This window comes from Dama dama, chromosome 5 (genome assembly GCF_033118175.1).
Source record: "Dama dama isolate Ldn47 chromosome 5, ASM3311817v1, whole genome shotgun sequence".
In the NCBI taxonomy this organism is placed as follows: Eukaryota; Metazoa; Chordata; class Mammalia; order Artiodactyla; family Cervidae; genus Dama; species Dama dama.
The window spans coordinates 115,104,159-115,124,071 of record NC_083685.1 but is presented as its reverse complement, the minus strand read 5'-3'; the positions used below and the strand labels follow the sequence as shown (position 1 = coordinate 115,124,071).

Here is a 19,913-nt window from a genome sequence, read left to right as displayed (position 1 = left end):
ATTTGTGGCCAGCACTGCTGTTCACACTTGAGATATCAAAGTATCCTCAGGGAAACACCAGGCAAGGAAAACAAAGGTCTGAGAATGAGGTAGGCATTATTATGCCCATTTAACAGTTAAGAAAACTGAGGCTCAGGGATACGGAGGCAAAGAATGACAGGCCTGAAGCCAGGCACTAGTGAGGACACAGGTGGGATGTGAATATGGCTTTCAGGGACCCAAGCCTTTGCTCAAAGGCACTACATTCAAGTGCCCCCACTGATCCACTAACCATAAATCATCAGCTCCAAATTCAGAGAAAAGACCACAGTAGTTGCAAGTATCATCGAAGATATGAATGAGGAGCTCCACTGAAGGCAGGAGGGCCCAGACAGCACCCTGGGATGTTTTTGCCTTTTATACAAGTGCCCTGGAGTTTTTAATAGCAAGTCTGCGATGGAGAGGGGAAGGGATTTTAAAGACGCTCAAGACACCCGGAAGCACATGGCTGTCCTCTCCTCCTTCCAAAGCAAGTCTTTATTGTCCAACCAATCAACAACTGTTTGATGAGGCCCAGCACGGTACCGGGCACACACAGAAAGCATAAATACAAAAGTGTAAGACACACTCCCTGCCAATTTGAGGCGCACAATCTAAATATTTCTCAGGACTTAACTGCATGGTTTAAAAATCAAATCTGGACTTTGCTGCCAGTACTGCAAGGAACATTCTTTAAGTCAATGTCTTAAGGAAAAATGTTACAATCCACATTGATCACAGCATGAAATTTCTTCCCAGTCATAGCAACTTCATGATTATCAACAAGGTTTACTTTTGTTAAAATTCATTTTACACTCTCCTCCTCTGTAATCTAAAACGAAGTTTTTTTTTGTTTTTGTTTTTTTTGGAAAAAGCAATTTTAAAAGGTAGTAGTGGAAGAGCTTAGGTACACATTTGGCCAACAGCTGTCTGGATGAAAAACAGCTCTAGACTATGGAGCGAACCCAGCTCGTTTCCAGGCCGTTGTTACCTCTATTTTGAGGACAACATAGAGCACATTTCCACGTTAAGTCATGATTGCCAACCAGAAGAGGGAGTCTCAGTGCCACGGAGAGTGGCCTGGACGAGACATCCTTCATGGCAAAATTTAGCACCAACCAACTTGGCTGCTGGGCATCTCGTTGCCCAAATTTAACCCCTTGATTCTCTCACAAACTCTCAGAACTCCTGGGTGTGTGGTTCTGGGAAGAGCAGCTAACCCAAACCGCAAGTTGGACTAACATACTGTACATGGTTCTGCTTCCACCCGGGGAGCCAAGCTCCTGCTTCAGGCGGAGAACATTCGGCGCAGAGCAGGGGAGTGGGAGCAGCAGCCTCCAGGGGTGATGAGGGACACGAAGGTGTCACCCCTCCTTAACCCAGCCTGGTGCGTGGCGGGGTGGCCCCGGTGAAGGGCCTTGCCACGCACTGGGTGCCCACCCCAAAGGGCCTCCATTTGGCAAATAAGAGTCAAAGGAAGGAAGGATTCAATGAGTTTCTAGTGTTTTGGGGTCTAGTGTTATGGGTTGTCTTTTTTTCTTCTCATAGAATAAGATCACTGATTTCTCTCAGTAAAGTACATTAAACCAGGATCTCTGGGCTAGAAAATAACTTAAGTTCAGATCTGAACTTTACATCTGTGGTAAGCAAGGGCCTTTTTAATTTGAGCCTTCCTTTTTTTTTTTTTTTAACAAAAGGATGCTAGAGTCTAACAGGATCCCCAGAGACCCCAGGCCTGGGCCAAGATCACACAAGTGCCGGCAGTCCACAGCCCACCCTCCCCCCACTTTCCCATCGCAAAGACCAGTCCGGCTCCCATGGACTGCAAAACTGGTCATCAAAGCTATTGAAATGGAAGGTAGTGTAGAAAATGTAACACTGGTTGTTCTTAACATGTAAGACTGGTTTCTTTAGAGCGTGTATAAGGCACTATGTAAGAAAGCTGCTCCCACGCCCAGCCACACACCCACACTCGGCTCCTCACACACACACACGCACACACAAGAGGCCAGCTGACTTTGCCACAACGCACGGGGAGCGCGGCACCCTCCGTCACTTCTGGTTTTTGAGCTGGTTGGAGAGCCAGTCCAGGCCTTCGTAAAGCCCGTCTCCGCTCGTGGCACAAGTAGCCTGAATGTACCAGTTTCTCTGGCGGAGGGAATGTAAGCCAAGCTTGTCTGTTATCTCCGCTGCGTTCATAGCGTTGGGAAGATCCTTGGAAGAGAATATTCAGAAGTCAGTTCAGCAATGTTCTGTCCACGTAATAGAGTACGTACCAGGCTCTTCACCAACACCTGCCCTTAACCCACAGTCTTATCTCTGGCTGCCTAGAGGCTCAGGCCTCCAACCTTGAAATCACCCTTCATTTTTCCTTCCCTCTCTTTCTCTCCACTCTCACAGCTCCATGCTGGGAAAGCCCATTGGCTCTACCTGCAAAATGTATTTAGAGTCTGACCGCTTCTCGCTTGGATTACTGCAATTACTTCTGAGTTGGTCTCCCCACTTCTGCTCTTCCTCCTCGAAAAGTTTATCCTCAACCTGGCGGTCAGTGAAGTCAGATCAAGTCCTTCTTCTATTAACACCCTGCGACAGCTCTGTCTCTCTCAGTGTAACAGCCCAGGTTCTTAGGACACTCTGCAAGGTCTTTGTGACCCCGTGACCCCTCCTAATTGTCCTGCTTCATCGTTTTTAATCATAGCCCTCACCACAAGTTGACTACATTACAAAATGAATTGACTTAGTATGTTTATTATCTGCCCCCTATAACTAGAATGCAAGTTTTACCATGGAAGGAATCTCTGTCTATCTTGTTCTCTGAGGTATTCCTAGTGCCTAGAACTGTGTCTGGCATGTAGTAGGCGGAAACCAAATTTGCATAAATTAGCATGAAAGAAGGGAGATCTGAGGACTTTCCTGGCAGTCCAATGGTTAAGACTCTGAGCTTCCAGTGCAGGGGCTACAGGTTTTGATCCCTGGTTGGGGAAATAAGATCCCACATGCCATGTAGCATGGCCAAAAAAAAAAAAAAAGAACAAAGTAGATCTAGACAATGATTTGGAAGGACATCAAAGATACGCTAAGAAGCAGGTTGCAAAACAGAATGCAGAATAAGCTCTGGAGAGCGATGTAAGGAATTTAACAATGTTTTTATCCTGAAAAGTGGGGCTAGAATGTTTCACTCAATATTGTGAACTGTCTACGAATCTATACCCTGAACGTGTCCTGGTTCTATAATTAAAAAGAACGAACATTTTCTTTTATCAAAGTCCGTGTGCACTAACGAACCTCAAACTGACATCCAATGTAACGGTGGGGTACTGGCCAAGTGAACGATGATGTCCCCACCATTTAAAACAGTGCTTACAAAGAGCTAGATGACAAGAGAACATGCCTCTGATAAATCTGAAATGACGAAACAGGATGCAACACTGTCAAAATGGTATGATCTCAATTACGTAACGAATGTATTCGTGGAGGAGAAAGTAGGGGGAAATACATCAAGATGTGACTGTTTATCTGAGGCCGCTAACTTCCACAGGATTCCACCTTCTTCTCCACCCTTACTTCAGCTTCTCATCCTGAGACTGGATGGTTCCACATCTTCCTCCTACCCGCGCTTTTACTGCTTTGTGTTATTTACATGGAAGCCAAGTTTCCTCAAGGACTGGCCCCATATGATCCAATTTCATCTCCTCCTTTGCTGCCCCCCCCACCCCACACCACTCCATCCCAGCTGCACTGGCTGCCCTGTTCTTCCTAGAACAGTCTGGCTCCTTTCCTGAGGGCCTTCAGGGGTCATCTTTTTTTTATTAAGATATAGTTGATGTACAATATTATATAGCTTACAGGTATACAATTTAATGATTCACAATTTTAAAAGTTATACTCCATTTATACTTATTATAAAATATAGGCTGTATTCCTTGTTTGTACAACATATTCTTATAGCTCTTTATTTTTTAAATGGAGTATAATTGCTTTACAATGTGGTGTTAGCTTCTCTTGTACAACAATGTGAATGAGCTGTATGTATACATACATGCCCTCTCTCCCTCCCACCCCCACCCCACCGTCCTAGGTCATCACAGGGCGCTGAGCAGAGCTCCCTGCAGAGGGACTGCTGAGCTGAGCAGAGCTCCCTGTGCTACACGGCAGCTAGATGTCATCTGATCAGACATCCTCTTATCAGAGAGGCCCTCTGATCCTCCTCCACACCTGCCCCTTCTCCCATGACTCCCCCCAGACATAGGACGTATCTGTTACTGACTGATGCTCTACCCACTAGAACGCAAACTCCATGAACTCAGGGATTTCTGTCTGTCTGGTTCACTGCTCTATCACCAATACCCCAAACAAAGCCTGGATCTTAGTGAATGCTCAGTGGATGTGTGCTGAGCGAGTGAACGAATAAAAGACCCAAGCTAAAAATTAGGTGGAGAGAAAGGTTATGGGAGGGACTGGCGAGAGGGACGCAGGCAGCTAATTAAATACCTCTATTTTTAAAGCGAGCAGCTGGTGATACTTTTCAGTTCCAGGATTCAGACAGCTAGTGACGTACCTGTTTATTTACAAACACCAATAAGACTGCATCTCTGAGCTCGTCTTCGGCTAACATTCTGGTTAATTCTTCTCGGGCTTCATTGACCCGCTCTCTGTCATTACTGTCAACCACGAAAATCAGACCTGAATGGAAAGCAGCAGTGTGTTAGTAATCTGAACCTGGGGACGGTAGCTGTTCACACGTCCTGACAGCCTCTGCCTACTTACGTGTGTGGTTTCACTGACAGCAATCAATACGGAAGCGTATATAGAATCTCCAAAGTTGGGAAGCCTCCTGGACACCCAACCAGCCTTTTTCAGAGGCACCATGGCCCCTCAACAGATCAACAATAAGAAGAGTAGATGGAAAACAGCATGAAGATGCCTTAAAAAACTAAAAACAGAACTACAATATGGCCCAGCAATCCCACCACTGGGCATAAACCCAGGGAAAACCATAATTCAAAAAGACACATGTACCCCAATGTTCACTGCAGCACTATTTACAACAGCCAGGACATGAGAACAACCTAAATGCTCATTAACTGAGGAAAGGATAAAGAAGATGCAATACATACATACAGTGGAATATTACTCAGCCATAAAAAGGAATAAAACTGGCTCATTTGTAGAAACATGGATGGACCTAGAGGGTGTCATTTAGAATCAAGTAAGTGAGAAAGAGAAAAACAAATACTGTGCATTAAGGCATAGATGTGGAATCTAGAAAATGGTATCAGTCAGTCAGTTCAGTCGCTCAGTCGTGTCTGACTCTTTGCAACCCCATTAATCGCAGCACACCAGGCCTCCCTGTCCATCACCAGCTCCCGGAGTCCACCCAAACCCATGTCCATCAAGTTGGTGATACCAACCAGCCATCTCATCCCCTGTTGTCCTCTTCTTCTCCTGCCCCCAATCCTTCCCAGCATCAGGGTCTTTTCCAATGAGTCAACTCTTCGCATGAGGTGGCCAAAGTATTGGAGTTTCAGCTTCAACATCAGTCCTTGCAATGAACACCCAGGACTGATCTCCTTTAGGATGGACTGGTTGGATCTCCTTGCAGTCCAAGGGACTCTAAAGAGTCTTCTCCAACACCACAGTTCAAAACCATCAATTCTTTGGCGCTCAGCTTTCTTCACCATCCAACTCTCACATCCATACATGACCACTGGAAAAACCATAGCCTTGACTAGACGGACCTTTGTTGGCAAAGTAATGTCTCTGCTTTTTAATATGCTATCTAGGTTGGTCATAACTTTCCTTCCAAGGAGTAAGCGTCTTTTAATTTCATGGCTGCAATCACCATCTGCAGTAATTTTGGAGCCCAAAAAAATAAAGTCTGACACTGTTTCCACTGTCTCCCCATCTATTTCCCATGAAGTGATGGGACCAGATGCCATGATCTTAGTTTTCTGAATGCTGAGCTTTAAGCCAACTTTTTCACTCTCCTCTTTCACTTTCATCAAGAGGCCTTTTAGTTCCTCTTCACTTTCTGCCATAAGAGTGGTGTTGTCTGCATATCTGAGGTTATTGATATTTCTCCCTGCAATCTTGATTCCAGCTTGTGCTTCTTCCAGCCCAGCGTTTCTCATGATGTACTCTGCATATAAGTTAAATAAGCAGGGTGACAGTATACAGCCTTGATGTACTCCTTTTCCTATTTGGAACCAGTCTATTGTTCCATATCCAGTTCTAACTGTTGCTTCCTGACCTGCATATAGATTTCTCAAGAGACAGGTCAGATGGTCTGGTATTCCCATCTCTTTAAGACTTTTCCACAATTTATTGTGATCGACACAGTCAAAGGCTTTGGCAGAAAAATGGTATAGATGATCCTATTTGCATGGCAGAAACAGACAGACAGATAAAAAAAAAAAAAAAAGTATGGATACCAAGGGGGAAGAAGGGGGAGGAATTGGGAGATCAGGGCTGACACATATATACCACTGATACTATGTATAAAACAGATAACTAATGAGAACCTAATCTATAGCACAGGAAACTACTTAATGCACTGTGGTCAGCTCAGTGGGAAGTCCAAAAGGGAGGGTGTATAGTGTATGGATACTTATGGATACATTTTGCTGTATAGCAGAAACTAATACAAGGTTGTAAAGCAACTACATGCCAATAAAAATTTTTAAAAGAAAAAAGAATAAAGAGAGAAAAGGTTAGGCTCCTGTTTAGTTACTTCATTTCTACATCATGCCTACATGATAAAGACCCAGTAAAAATCTATGAACATCCAAGTTCAGACAGCCTTCCCTGGTTAGCAATGCTCTGTGCATGTAACGCCTCTCTGGGCCACAGGGTAACACATTCTGACCCCGTGGGAAGAGGACGACACAAGCCCTGCTTACCGTGTGTGCCTCCCACATACATCTCCTCCTCTGGCTGGTTCATCTGCATCCTTCCGCTGTATAATAAAACTGGAGCCATAAGTGCAGCGATCTGAGTCCTGGGAGTTGTTTTAATGAAGACCGAATCTGAAGGGGGACTTCCCTGGGAGTTAAGACTCCTGGCTTCCAATGCAGGGGGCCTGGGTTCGATCCTGGTCTGCCCAAACTAAGACCCGGTGCAGCCAGTTAACAAGCAAACAAAAAAAGAACCTGAGGGAACACTGGGAACTGCCAAATTTGTGAACAGCTGAAAAAAAGTGAGGGTGGTCTGGGGAGCCCTGAATTCGCAGCTGGTGTCTGCAGTGAGGGCGTCTTCTGCCCTTAACCTGTGAAGTATGGCCCAAACCCAGGCAATTGGTGTCAGAAATCTTTGTAGCATCCCACACTACAGCAGCAGAGAAATCCCAGGAAGCAAGATGGGTCAAAGAATGGGACCGCCACATTGTATCTGAGCAAGGGTGGCTGAAGCCTGCAGAGACTTGGTCAATGCCTCACTGGCTGGCCGAAGAGCTGGGGCCACCGGGTCTCCAGGGGCGGTGCCCAGGAGGAAGTGAGCACACAATCCACGTACAGGATGGGGAAGACGCTCTGCGCAGTGGTCCATGTGACATTAATGGCGGTAACAACTGGGTGGTTAGCTGACAATAAGCCCTCTGGCAGACAAAAATAGGAAGTGGCTGCCAGAAGAACTATTTAATAATAGTGAACCTAGGTTGTATCAACAGAAGAGAGAGCAGCTCAGTCTCTAAAATATGGGCAACAAAAAGCCTAAGCTACAGTGCATCAGTCAGAACATCCTGGGCGTGTTACATGGTCAGTGCTGACCCCACACTCTAAGACACAGACTGGAAGGGCAAAGACTGACGAGGATGGCAAAGGAATTATATACTATGTCATACGAAAAACAATTTATATAACTGGGAGTACTTTGCCTAGAGAAAAGACTCACTGAGGGGACTGATGGCTGTCTAAAAGCTATGACATACAGAGGTTCAACTTGTTGGAAGTAGATGGTAGATCAGTGGGTACAACTCCAGAAGTTGAGGTGCTAACGAGTCAACAGGGGACTTCCCTAGTGGTCTAGTGGTGAAGAATCTGCCTTGCAATGCAGGGGACTCAGGTTCAATCCCTGGTTGAGGAACTAAGATCCCACATGCCACGGAGCAACGAAGCCCTCACACCATGGTTAGAGAGAACATGTGATGTAATGAAGATCCCGTAAGCTGCAACTAAGACCTGATGCAGCCAAATAGGTAAATAAATTTTAAAAAATTAAAAAAAAAAAAGTCAACAGAACTGCAGGTGCCGTGGGCTGCCTCAAGAGGCCTGCCCCTCGCTGGAGATTGTGAGCAGCTTCAGTGGCCACTTGCAGGAGCCCACGGAAGGGACTCTGCTGGTGGGAAAAGGGTGGTGGGATGAGATGACCTCCAGGCTCCTTCTCATATTGAGACCTCACCACTGCGTCATGGAGGGAAAACTTGTGCTGGCCCTCGGCCCTTACCACATACCCCTTCCCCCACCCCCGACACCCCCCTGCTTCCCAGGCCCACCCAACAGCTGCCTGACCAGCTGCCCGGAACAGCCCACTCCAGCAGATGGGAGCGCCCACAGCTTGACTGTCTCGGGCTTACATGAGAGTCAAAGTCATGTCTGTTACATCACATCAGACCCCCAAAAATGCAGAATGTTCAAAACTCCCCCCAAAGACTTGATAGGCTGCCAGTAAGTCTCTGGACTCTGATCACAGCTGAGCAAAGGCGGTTTTCCTGAATTCTTAGGAGACCCTTAGTCTCCTAAGAAACTGACAGGGTAGAAGCTCACATATGATCCCTTGGCCATTCCTAATAAAAAATAAAGGTTTATAAATATTAGGTCCCATTTTATACTCTTTTTATTTAGATCCTTGTGTGAGAAACAAAAGAACCCAGCACCAGACTGACTACACTTCTGAAGTAAGAAAACCTAAAAAAAAGGTAAAATTACCAATGAATAGTGTGCTGTGATTTGTTTTTAGAAGTGGGTAGAAATATGTATCCACAGCTGCCTGAATACACATAAAATATCTTTGGACAGATAAACAAGAAATAAAAATGGGAAGAGGAACCAGGTGGTTTGGGGGCAGGAATGAGGTGGTGACTCTGCGATGTACACTTTCACTTCTTTAAATTTTAAACTGTATAAATACATTGCTATTTAACAAATTAAAATAACTGAACCTAAATCAAGGAGAAAAATCTTCTCACATCCCAACTAATGGCCTATCTAATGAACTACTTTATGCCTTCTCTAAGAAAATCCACCTGCCAATGCAGGAGACAGAAGTGACACAGGTTCAATCCCTGTGTCGGGAAGATCCCCTGGAGCAGAAAATGGCAACCCACTCCAGTATTCCTGCCTGGGGAAGTCCATGGACAGAGAAACCTGGTGGGCTACAGTCCATGGGGTCACAGAGTTGGACACGACTGAGCACACATATGATAAATCAACTAAGAAATCCCATAAATAGTTCACATTCCAATCTATACCTAGTTAACTATCTTAATTGAGAGCTAAGTTATCATTAAGTCTGTTCTGCTCAACATACTGATGAAGAAGAAAATTTAATATAAAAAAGACAGCCTGTCTATTGCAAAGGTGCAGGAAAAATAAGGGCAACATTTAAGATTACTAGTGGCTGCAATGTTTGGACCCACCAAACAGAAAATCCATTCTTCAAAGAGGCCCCATTTGCTTATTTCATGAAGAGTCCAAACCGCCTACCCAAAGGTCCTCGAATATAGCCAGTTCCCTACCATGAAAGCAATAGTTATTGAAACTCAATAAAATTAGGCTTGCTGTAAATAGAAGATTGAAAATAAAAAGGCATTTCTACTTGGTGACTGAGTGCGACAACTCTTAACAGGGTGGGAGAAGGGAACCCTTCAGAGAATGAGGACATGAAACCTCTAGTATTTTGGACTCTGGGTAGTTAATTTTATGTGTCGACTGGATTGGGCCACAGGATGCCCAGATATTTGGTCAAATGGCATTCTGGGTGTGTCTGTGAGTGTGTTTCTGGATGAGATTAACATTTGAATCAGTACACTGAGTGGGCTTCCCAGGTGGCTCAGTGGCAAAGAATCTGCCTGCCAATGTAGGATACATGGGTTCAATCCCTAGGTCGGGAAGATGCCCCAGAGAGAGGCAACTTGCTTCAGTATTCTTGCCTGGGAAACCTCACAGACAAAGGAGCCTGGTAGGCTACAACAGTCCATGCGGTCTCAAAAGAGTTGGACACAAGTCAGTGATTCAACAACAACAACTAAGTGTCAAAACGTATACTGTCTGCAACAGATTGAAGTGTGAGACATAAAAATCTAAGAGTCATCAGGGAAGAATTCCATGCCCGGAGAATTCTATGCACAGAGGAGCTTGGCAGGCTACAGACCATGTAGTCATAAAGAGTTGGACACGGCTGAGTGACTAACACTAACATCATGGAAGGCTGCTAGGGTCATCAAACTGTTTCTACGAAAATCAATAAAGTGAAAGAATTATATCTTTTTCCTGCCCTTCTTATATAAACTATATTTCAGAGAAACCAAATATTTGATGAAAGAATTCTTTATTTAGAAGGATTTCAGCTAATAAACGCAGATGGAAAGACAGAAAACAGTGGAAAGATAAACTGTTGTAGAATAAGAGACTAAAGAGATGTGACAATGAAATGCAATGTGTAAACTTTGATTCCCGAGGCAAACAAGTCAAATGTGGAACTGGAGAAATCTGAACAAGGACTGGGTAAAAGTGAAGTCGCTCAGGCGTGTCCCTTTGTGACCCCATGGACTATAGCGTGCCAGGCTCCTCCACCCATGGGGATTTCCAGGCAAGAATACTGGAGTGGGTTGTCATTTCCTTCTCCAGAGGAATCTTCCCAACCCAGGGATTGAATCCCAGTCTCCTGCACTGCAGGCAGACCTGACTCTAGCATCTGAGCCACCAGCGAATCCCCCAAGGGCTGCGAACCAGATAAGTGAAGAAAGGATATTAATTTTGGAAGTGGGATAATGCACGGAGATTTTTAAAAAAAGCTTTAGGGACTTCTATGGTGGGCCAGTAGCTAAGATTCCATGCTCCCAATTCAGGGGGACTGGCTTTGATCCCTGGTCATGGAACTAGATCCCATGTGCCGCAATTAAAAGAGTTTGCATGCTGCAACTGAAGATCCTGTGGGCCGTAGGAAGACCTGGCTCAGCCAAATAAATATTGAAATCAAAAAGTTTTATCAGTTTAAAATAAACAGTGAAGGACGATGAGTAAGAGGCATCATTTGCTATAACGTACTCTGGGCAAAATGCCGATAACTTTTGAAGCTAGGTAATGGGTACATGGGGATGTGTTATGTATCTTCTTTTTGTTTTCAACTTTCCACCAACAAAAGTGAAAAAAGAAAAGATAAATGCACTATTCTGAGGAAAGACATTCTAAATCTATAGGTTAAGGCAATAACTACAAAGAGAGTTAAGTGTTAAAGGTCATCACTAAAATAATGATATACAATACAAAGGGGCAGTCCACCTGGGTATTTGGACTGAAAAGACCAACAAATATGCGTCATTACTATGAAACATATGCACTGAAAACACCCACCATCAGTAGTAGAATTTTCAAAATGAAAAGACTCCAAGTAAATTCTGAAATGAGTATGTGGATGCCAGATGGTTTGAGAATCAGGGTGTAAAAACTATCTGAACAGCTTATGGATCCCGGATAGGCAGTATCTATAAGGTTATCCAAAATATAATCAATGGAAAAACTCAGGGAGACCGACGTGGGAGTGGGGCACATTAAAACTCCAATGTTTAAAAATCCAGTAATAAGGAAACAAGGCAATGATCTAGGATGTTCGTGCCTGTTCATGTACTGGTAGGGTAACAGGGAAGCTGGGAGGGACTATGGCCACACAGGATGCTGGGTTTGGGGCTTCCAACCATCGCTGTCTATCTCTTTCTCTCCTTAGGAATGATTTCTCAGATATTCTCAACCGGCTTAAAGGAGTTTTCAGAATTCAAATTCTTTAAAAATTGGTACTTCATCTAAGGCACTTTCAATTAACCAAAAGATGGAACTCATCAGGGCAACCATTTTATAACTGTTCTGGATTAAGAGGAGATGCCTGTGTAAAGCATTAAAGGCCAAGTATTTTTTCAAAGAAGGCAGGGACCACTTCTCAAAAAAAAAACCTCCCCAGTAAATTTAGGTGGGTCATTGAAAGAGAAGGAATGACTGACAGTCCACATAGAGCAGAGTGCCACAGGTTCTGCTTCAAGTACCCATCTTTAGATGCGTTTAACAGAAATGCTTGCAAGGCGAGAAACTGGATCATCTCTACCTTGCGTGTTCTGGAAATAATGTCGCCACAGAGGTCTGATTTTGTCCTGGCCGCCGACATCCCAGACTGTGAAGCTGATGTTTTTATATTCTACCGTCTCCACGTTGAAACCTACACGGGGAAGATGGGGAAAGTGTTTAATGCAGACTTTTGCTGGCTCAACAATTCAAAATAACTTCAGCTAACATTTGGACAGTATTTTTCGTTTATGAAGCAGCTTGCCAGTCAAAGATTTATAGCTTACACAACAGACCGTGTTAAGTCAGCTTGCTCTCTGCATTATGACAGGTGTCTCCCACCTGACACCGCCTCTCCCTCTCCCAGCAGCTCTTCCAGCAGACTTCAGAGAAAACAGAAGCCATTGACAGGACTGCTTTCTGCCTCCCACCACACACCACAGAAACCCACCTACCTCTTCATCCACACTTCTCTCCCTCCCCCTTGGAACAAGGAAGCAGCTAATGCTGATTCCATCCACCCATGCACTGGATCTGGTCCACCCATGCTGTATGGAACCTTCTACTATTGCTCTTTTCTGCCCCAATCGAAATCTCCAACCTATTCTCCTCAGCAGGCTTAGGTCTTTTACATCCTCCAAAGAAACCCTTCCTTGATTCCACATCTTCACCTGCAAATACCCCGTTCTCCCTTTTAAAGTCAAACTTTGTCACCTCTCACCCAATACACCTTAGTTCTGCTTCACCATGCTTCGTGGTTTCAACCGAGGTCGGCAAGGTTGAGAAATCCATCAACAGCTCTCCAGTTCTTACATAATTTGATTTTATATCTGACACTACTGTTCCTTCCCTCCTTGAAACTGTTCCCTGGCTTCCCATTTTCCTTACGTTTCTCTGGCTGTACCTTCTCAATTTCCTTAGTAAGCTCAGCCACGTTTGACTGGTCTTTGAATGATCAGCATCATTTACAGAGAACTGTTGCACATAACCTAATCATCCATCAATGGAAATTTGTTAAACATAGAGCCACATACTATCTAGTTACTAAAACTGATGTTGATCTGTATTGGTTGTTATTTAGAACAATGATTTATTTAGAACATTATTTAGAACATGGCTTAGAACAATGATTCTCCCCCCTCCCCAATTCAGTAGGTTGCCTGGGCTTCCTCTTGCAGAGGCATTCAGCTGTTGAGTCCTTTGGGGGTAGGCTGGACTTCTCTTCTCCAGGTGATCTTTTTATTTTCAAGGAGAACTAAGCTCCCTCATGTGGTGGTGGTAGTGCTCCAAAAGGGCGAACCCCAAGGCACAAGCACTTATCCAATCTCTGTGTGAATCACATCTGCTGATGTGCCCTTGGCCAAAGCATGTCAGATGGCCATGCCCAGTATCACTGTGGATGGGGAATGTGCAGGGGTGTGGCTACTGAGGGGCATGATTCATTGGGGGCCATTAGTTCAATGATCTACCACAAGACGGGTATTCAACCCATTCACCCAATATTTACTGGACATCCACTACGTGCCAGGCATTCTGCTAGGCACTTGAGAACAGTGGTGAGCAAGGCAGACACGATTCCTGCTCTTATTTACACTTTTGGAAGAGAGGCAGTGAGTGAGCAATGACAAATGTGCTCAGAGTTACTCAGAAGTTCAGGTTGCTATAGAAACTTACAACAGGGGAAAAACCATCCAAGGGATCAGAAAAGGAAGCCCTGAGAAATGATGCTTAAACTGAGATTCAAAGAATAAGCTGGCATTTAGCTACATAAGAGGTGGGGTGGGGGTGGGGGGGTTGTGGGTGGTAAGGAAGAAGGTAGGAAAGCGTTCCACAGAGAGGAAATGACATAGACGAGAACCAGCGATGCTGTCTAACGCAGAGTAAGTTGGAAAACAGCACGCATATGACCTCACAGAGATATTCACCAGGACTTCTCCGGTGGTGAGAGGGTAACAGGTAGAGAGGCCAGAGGTCCCCATGCGGCAGGAGGAAACAAACTCCAAGTGGCAGACATTTTTTTCCCTTCTCTGTTGATGAAACTGGTTTTGCCTAAGATTAACCGTTTTTTTCTTTTCTCAAACCTTGGGCTGATAATGGCTCAACAAACCAGTATTCGTGTCAATTGTTTTATGATTGGGGATGACATATCTTTTGCCATTCTATCTCAAAAATGCATATTGTGGGACAGGGGCCTGGGGAAACTCCCTCAGCCTTGAGGTGTCTCTTATCTGATTAGAAGCTCGCCAACAGACATAAAACGCCTTGCTCAAAACTAACAAGGGGGCACTCTTTCTGTCCCCTTCTGATGTCTATGTCAGAAGCTTTCCCTATCTCTGTTATACCTTAATAAAACTTTGCTACACAAAAGGCTCCAAGTAGTCAAGCCTTGTCTCTGATCCCAGATTGAAATCCTCTCCTCTGGAGGTCACGAATCCTGGCATAACACACAGCTTGCAGTAGCAACCTTTCAGTGGTCTAGAGGTTAAGAATCCACCTGCCAATGCAAGGGTCATGGGTTTGTTCCTTGGTCTGGGACGATCTGACATGCCTTGGAGCAACTAAGCCCATGTGCCACAACTATGAAGCCCGTGCTACGCAGCAAGAGAAGCCGCTGCAATAAGTCTGAGCATCACAACCAGAGAGTAGCCCCTGCTTGTTGCAACTAGAATGTGCTCATCAATGAAGACCCAGTGCATCCAAAAATACATTTAAAAAAAGATATTCACCAAAATCACAGGTTGTTTTTTCTTTTAACACTTGTTTATATTTTTTCTGTATGTATGACATTATGGAAGGATGAATTATTTTCATGAAAGGAGAAAAACAAGTAATTATCCTGTTTTCTTTTTGGACTAATAACATTTTTTAAAGCTATGGATATGAGCATTTTCTCTGTCTGGTTTCCTCCTCATTTAAATGTTGCAATCTCTGAAGAGACTGCCTATGCTGGAAGTTGCTCAGTTGGTTCCTGTGCCTAATCCAACTTTCAGAACACTACTGACATTCACATGCCCCCCCTGGGGAGCCCATTCTCACCCTGGAGTTTGGATTTAGTGGCAGCTCAGGAGGCATAGACTAAGTTCTGCCAAAACTGCCTTTGCAAAAGCTGTAAATGGCCGACAAAACCCAGAGGTGGTTTGCAAGAATAACTACACCGTCAGATTGTCCTCCAGCAATGGAACAAATCAGATTCATCAGTGGACCACCATCTGAAGTAGCTGGTGTGAGCCAAAGTGAAGGAAAAAAAAAAACATGCTATGTCCTTCTCCTTTTTCCACACTACATCTTTAAACACCAGGAACATACTTGGCATGAAGAGATGCTTACACCTGGAAAGGCCCCTGGAAGAAAGATTGATTTTAATCATCATTATCTTTTCCTTCTTTTTTGGTTAAGTCGATAGGGTTAAGTTTGTTCCACCTAAATGTGTTTTTATGACTCTCCTATAAACCTAGCAATGTGCCAGAGATACCAGGAAGCAATTACATAACTATATTACCTGGTTCTGGCCTCAAGACGTTTATGAGGCGGACAAGATTCTCCAAAGTAAAAATTCAGCAACATGAGACGCTTGTAAAAGCACAACACACTACAGTGTACACTGGTCCTGTCACAGGCCGTTAACATACCTATTGTAGGGATGGTAGTCACGATCTCTCCCAGCTTCAGTTTGTACAAGATGGTGGTCTTTCCAGCGGCATCCAAACCCACCATAAGAATCCGCATTTCCTTTTTCCCAAAGAGACTTTTAAACAATTTTTCAAAAACGTTCCCCATTGTTACTGAATTCTGTGACCTGAAGGAAAAGAAAAGCAAGTCAAGTAATGGTTCTTTGCAGAGATATGGACACATAAATACAAGACATACACATGAAATACAAGCCTCCACTGGAGGCGGCTCCTGGCAAAACTTGAACAATTTCAAGTATAGTTTGGCTAGGAAGGAGCTGAGTATCTTGTTTTCATAGAAGAAACTCAACTAAGCCTTTTGATGCCTTGCCAAAAAATTCTCTTTTCCACTGCAGCATCCAAGTGGGGTATGGGAAGCCCAGTCTCAATGGTGGCAGGCTTTCGTCACCCTAAGTATGGAAGCAATGCCACCACAGATACAACTGATACTTCTGAAATGAGAACTTCTGAAGCCGAGAACCAGTCTATTCTACACACTGCGAAGCAAACTCCTTAAGGCAGGTTCGATATCAACACCTCTTAGAAATTTAATAGTTGCCTGTGGCCAGTAGACAGTATCAAGACCCAAAAGAGAACCTAAAAAATTTCAGAGGTGAGGAAATAACAGCACTGGGAAACTGCATGGCTAACAAAGAAATTAGCCAGGTAAAGACTGGGGGAGAGACCATAGCACCCAGTGTTGACCATCACCTCACTTTTGTTTTTAATTACATTTTCTTTTTTTTTTAATTGGAGTTTAGTTGCTTTACAATGTTGCATTAGTTCCTGCTCTACAACAACAGTATATATGTACACATGTATTCCCTCCTCTAAGGCCTCCCTCCATCCCCCATCCCATCCTTCTACCTCATCACACAGCACCAAGCTAAGCTCCCTGGGCTTACAGCAACTTCCCACTAGCCATTTATTTTATACATGGCAGTGTACATGTCATTCCAACCTCCTAATTGGCTCCACGCCCCCCCTTCCCCGCCTGCACCGTTCTCTAAATCTGGTCTCTATTCCTGCCCTGCAAATAGATTCATCTGCACCATTTCTCTAGATTCTACACATATGCATTAATTTACAATATTTGTTTTTTTGCTCTTTCTGACTTACATCACTTCATATAACACTCTAGGTCCATCCATATCACTACAAAGGACCCAATTTTGTTCATTTTTATGGCTAAGTAATATTCCATTGTATACATGTACCACAGCTTTGTTATCTATTCATCTGTCAATGGACATTTAGGTTGCTTCCATGTCCTAGCTATTTTAAACAGGGCTGCAATGAACATGGGGGGAACATGTGTCTTTTTCAATTATGGTTTTCTCAGGGTATATGCCCAGCAGTAGGACTGCTAGATCACGTGGTAGCTTTGTTTTTAGTTTTTTAAGGAACCTCTGTACTGTTCTTCATAGTGGCTGTAGCAATTTATATTCCCACCAACAGGATCACCTTACTGTTAATTATTAGCTTTTGAAACATAATTTACATAGATATAAACATACATGATAACATACAGTTCAGTGAAATGTCATGAACCAAATCAAAATAAGATGATTATCATCGACCCAGATCTCCTTGTGCACCTTATCAACTATCACTCCTCCAAAGATAACCACAATAATCAACCCTGATTATTCAGAGGAAGGAGTGATGCTGAAGTTGAAGCTCCAATACTTTGGCCACCTGATGTGAAGAGCTGACTCGCTGGAAAAGACCTTGATGCTAGGAAAGATTGAGGGCAGGAGGAGAAGGGGGCAACAGAGGATGAGATGGTTGGATGGCATCACCGCCTCAATGGACATGAGTTTGAGCAAACCCTGGGAGATACTGAAGGACAGGGAAGCCTAGCGTGCTGCAGTCAATGGGTTCAAAAAGAAATCAAGACATGACTTAGCTACTGAACACAACATATTGACATATAACTGCACAAATGTTCAATATTTTATTTTTCAGTAGAATACATGGAAGACTCCATAAAGGAAGGCAACGGTCAAAACAAATTTGTTGTTCAGATTAGCTTTACAGAAATTTACATCTTTAATTTCAACAGATCAGCCTATTTGAAGTGTGGGCTTGACATTCTAATTACAGACTTAAAGGTAGTACTGTCCAATACTGTAAAGCAATTATCCGCCAATGAAAAGTAGTACCGACTACAACTCTAACCTTGTTCCTGAAGTCTACAAAGATTCTTCAAAGAAAAATAAAAAATCCTTGTTTCCCTTTAAACTGCTAATTATGGGAAAATTTTACTCCTTGGCAGAGCAGAGGTGAGAGGGAACAAGGACAGTCCATCTCCCATTCATCAGGATCCTAGGGACCTCAGAGGTGAGGTCACTAAATTCCAGAGGCCCCACCTCTGAAATTCAGCCGTGTCCTACAGTTGCTAAACTTCATGGATGATGTCCAAGCACACATTTAATCCTAAGACCTGAGAAAAGGAGCAGAGCATTTAACCTGAACAAAAATTAGATACAGGTATACTGCTACAACCAAAGAATGATGATAAATACTTTAATTATTCATAGGAGGCCATACAGAAAGCATACAGAAGTCCAATGCATTGCAGCACTCAAAATCCTGTGGGCGACAAAATTAAAGATTCCCTGTCTTTGTTTTAGAGAAAAAGACAAATCTCACGGATGGGAAAAACCGTGAGGAACATTTTACGGAAGGGGAGGTACATTTAAGACGTCCTATGAAGCAAACACTCGATTCCTTCTCCCAACAGCACAGTACACATCCTAGCTTCAGACGCCCAAAGCCCGCTGAAGGGCTAGAGACCCTCTGGAAGACGCCGCCGACCCCGGCGCCTCTCTGGCACGCTCGCCTTCCTCTAACATAGGCACCAACTGTCCATCAGGGAGAACTGCGGGGAGATCTCCAGGACACGAACCAAATCGGGTGGCCAAGTGGGCGTGCGCAGCCGGCGGGCACGCGCGCTGGGTCCCCCCGGGGAACGCGTCCGAGTGTCCTTTCTGCCCAGCTGCCAGGCCGCTTCCTCTCGACCTGCGGGTCCTCGAGAAAGCGGAGTCCCCCCGCCCGCAACCCCGCAGCGGAATAGCCAAACCTCGAGTCCCGCAGCCCCTGCCCTACAGAGGGCGGAGAAGAGACAGGGAGACCAACCCGTTTCTGCAGGCCACCCGCTGCTATCCAGCCTCCCTACCTCTGAAGCTGCGAGAACCCACCCAGCCTTCGAGTGCCACAGTCCCTTCTTCCCAGCCCACGACTCACCAATCGCCCAACCGGCCACGGGTACCGATACCACTCCCTTTAGGGTTTCTGATCCCCTCTGTAAAATGGCGACAGGATCGGGGCGGGAACAGTAGCCAACCAATCACCCACCGCTTCTTGGAGCTTTTGTACCAATGAGTTCCAGGTTCCATGAATGACAACAAGTCTGGCCAATGTAAAGGACAATAATAGCCTGGGAGGGAGGAGGCCTGCCCTTGCGACCTAGGCGACGGCACGAAGCTCTGAAAATGCCGGTTTCATCTTCCAATGACAGCTCACCGCGTCCCGGCGAGGCACGCCCATGTGCCCCGCCCCAAGGCTGCGCGCGACCAATCAAAACAATAAAAAGATTTCCGATTTGCTCCGCCAATCAGCTCGAAAAAATTCCACGGATTGAATTAACCCCGGGAGCCTTCGGACCAACTGGGTGGGGGCATGTGGGCGGGGCGACGCTCACAGAGATATTTAAGGAAATTTGCCCGGGTTGAGCTAAAAGTAGAAACTAGTTTGAGGCGGCCTTCTGTGTGGGAAAAGTCCAGTCATCGGCAGCGAAATTAGGCATAAGGAAGATTTCCTGTTCAGTCTGAAGCTAAACAGTCGCCTTGATTTTGAACAGATTTTCAACAGTTGGGGAAAATACTAGCCACCTGCACCTTCCTTCAAACCCACAGAACCAGAGTCCTCACTTCCTGAGAAATGCAGTTGGTAACTC

At 44.7% G+C, this 19,913-nt stretch overlaps 1 protein-coding gene across 1 annotated transcript; it reads right to left on the bottom strand.

Moving 5' to 3' along the window:
- Nucleotides 1-490: 490 nt before the first annotated feature.
- LOC133057598 (ADP-ribosylation factor 2) lies at nt 491-19,309 on the bottom strand. The gene is made up of 5 exons (XM_061144284.1): nt 19,202-19,309; nt 15,914-16,080; nt 12,328-12,438; nt 4,577-4,701; nt 491-2,232 (listed from the first exon to the last, which is right to left on the bottom strand). Exons 2-5 carry the CDS (start codon nt 16,059-16,061, stop codon nt 2,071-2,073), a joined length of 546 nt encoding a protein of 181 aa, XP_061000267.1. The 5' UTR covers nt 16,062-16,080; nt 19,202-19,309; the 3' UTR covers nt 491-2,070.
- Between the last annotated feature and the right edge of the window lie 604 nt (nt 19,310-19,913).

What these genes read in the sequence shown, in the direction of transcription:
- LOC133057598 (XM_061144284.1), bottom strand. Translation starts at nt 16,061, where the DNA reads ATGGGGAACGTTTTTGAAAAATTGTTTAAAAGTCTCTTTGGGAAAAAG. An exon ending in GACTACCATCCCTACAATAG is followed by an intron (nt 12,439 to 15,913) that starts GTATGTTAACGG and finishes TTCCCCGTGTAG; the next exon opens with GTTTCAACGTGGAGACGGTA. An exon ending in TTATTTCCAGAACACGCAAG is followed by an intron (nt 4,702 to 12,327) that starts GTAGAGATGATC and finishes CTTTCCATTCAG; the next exon opens with GTCTGATTTTCGTGGTTGAC.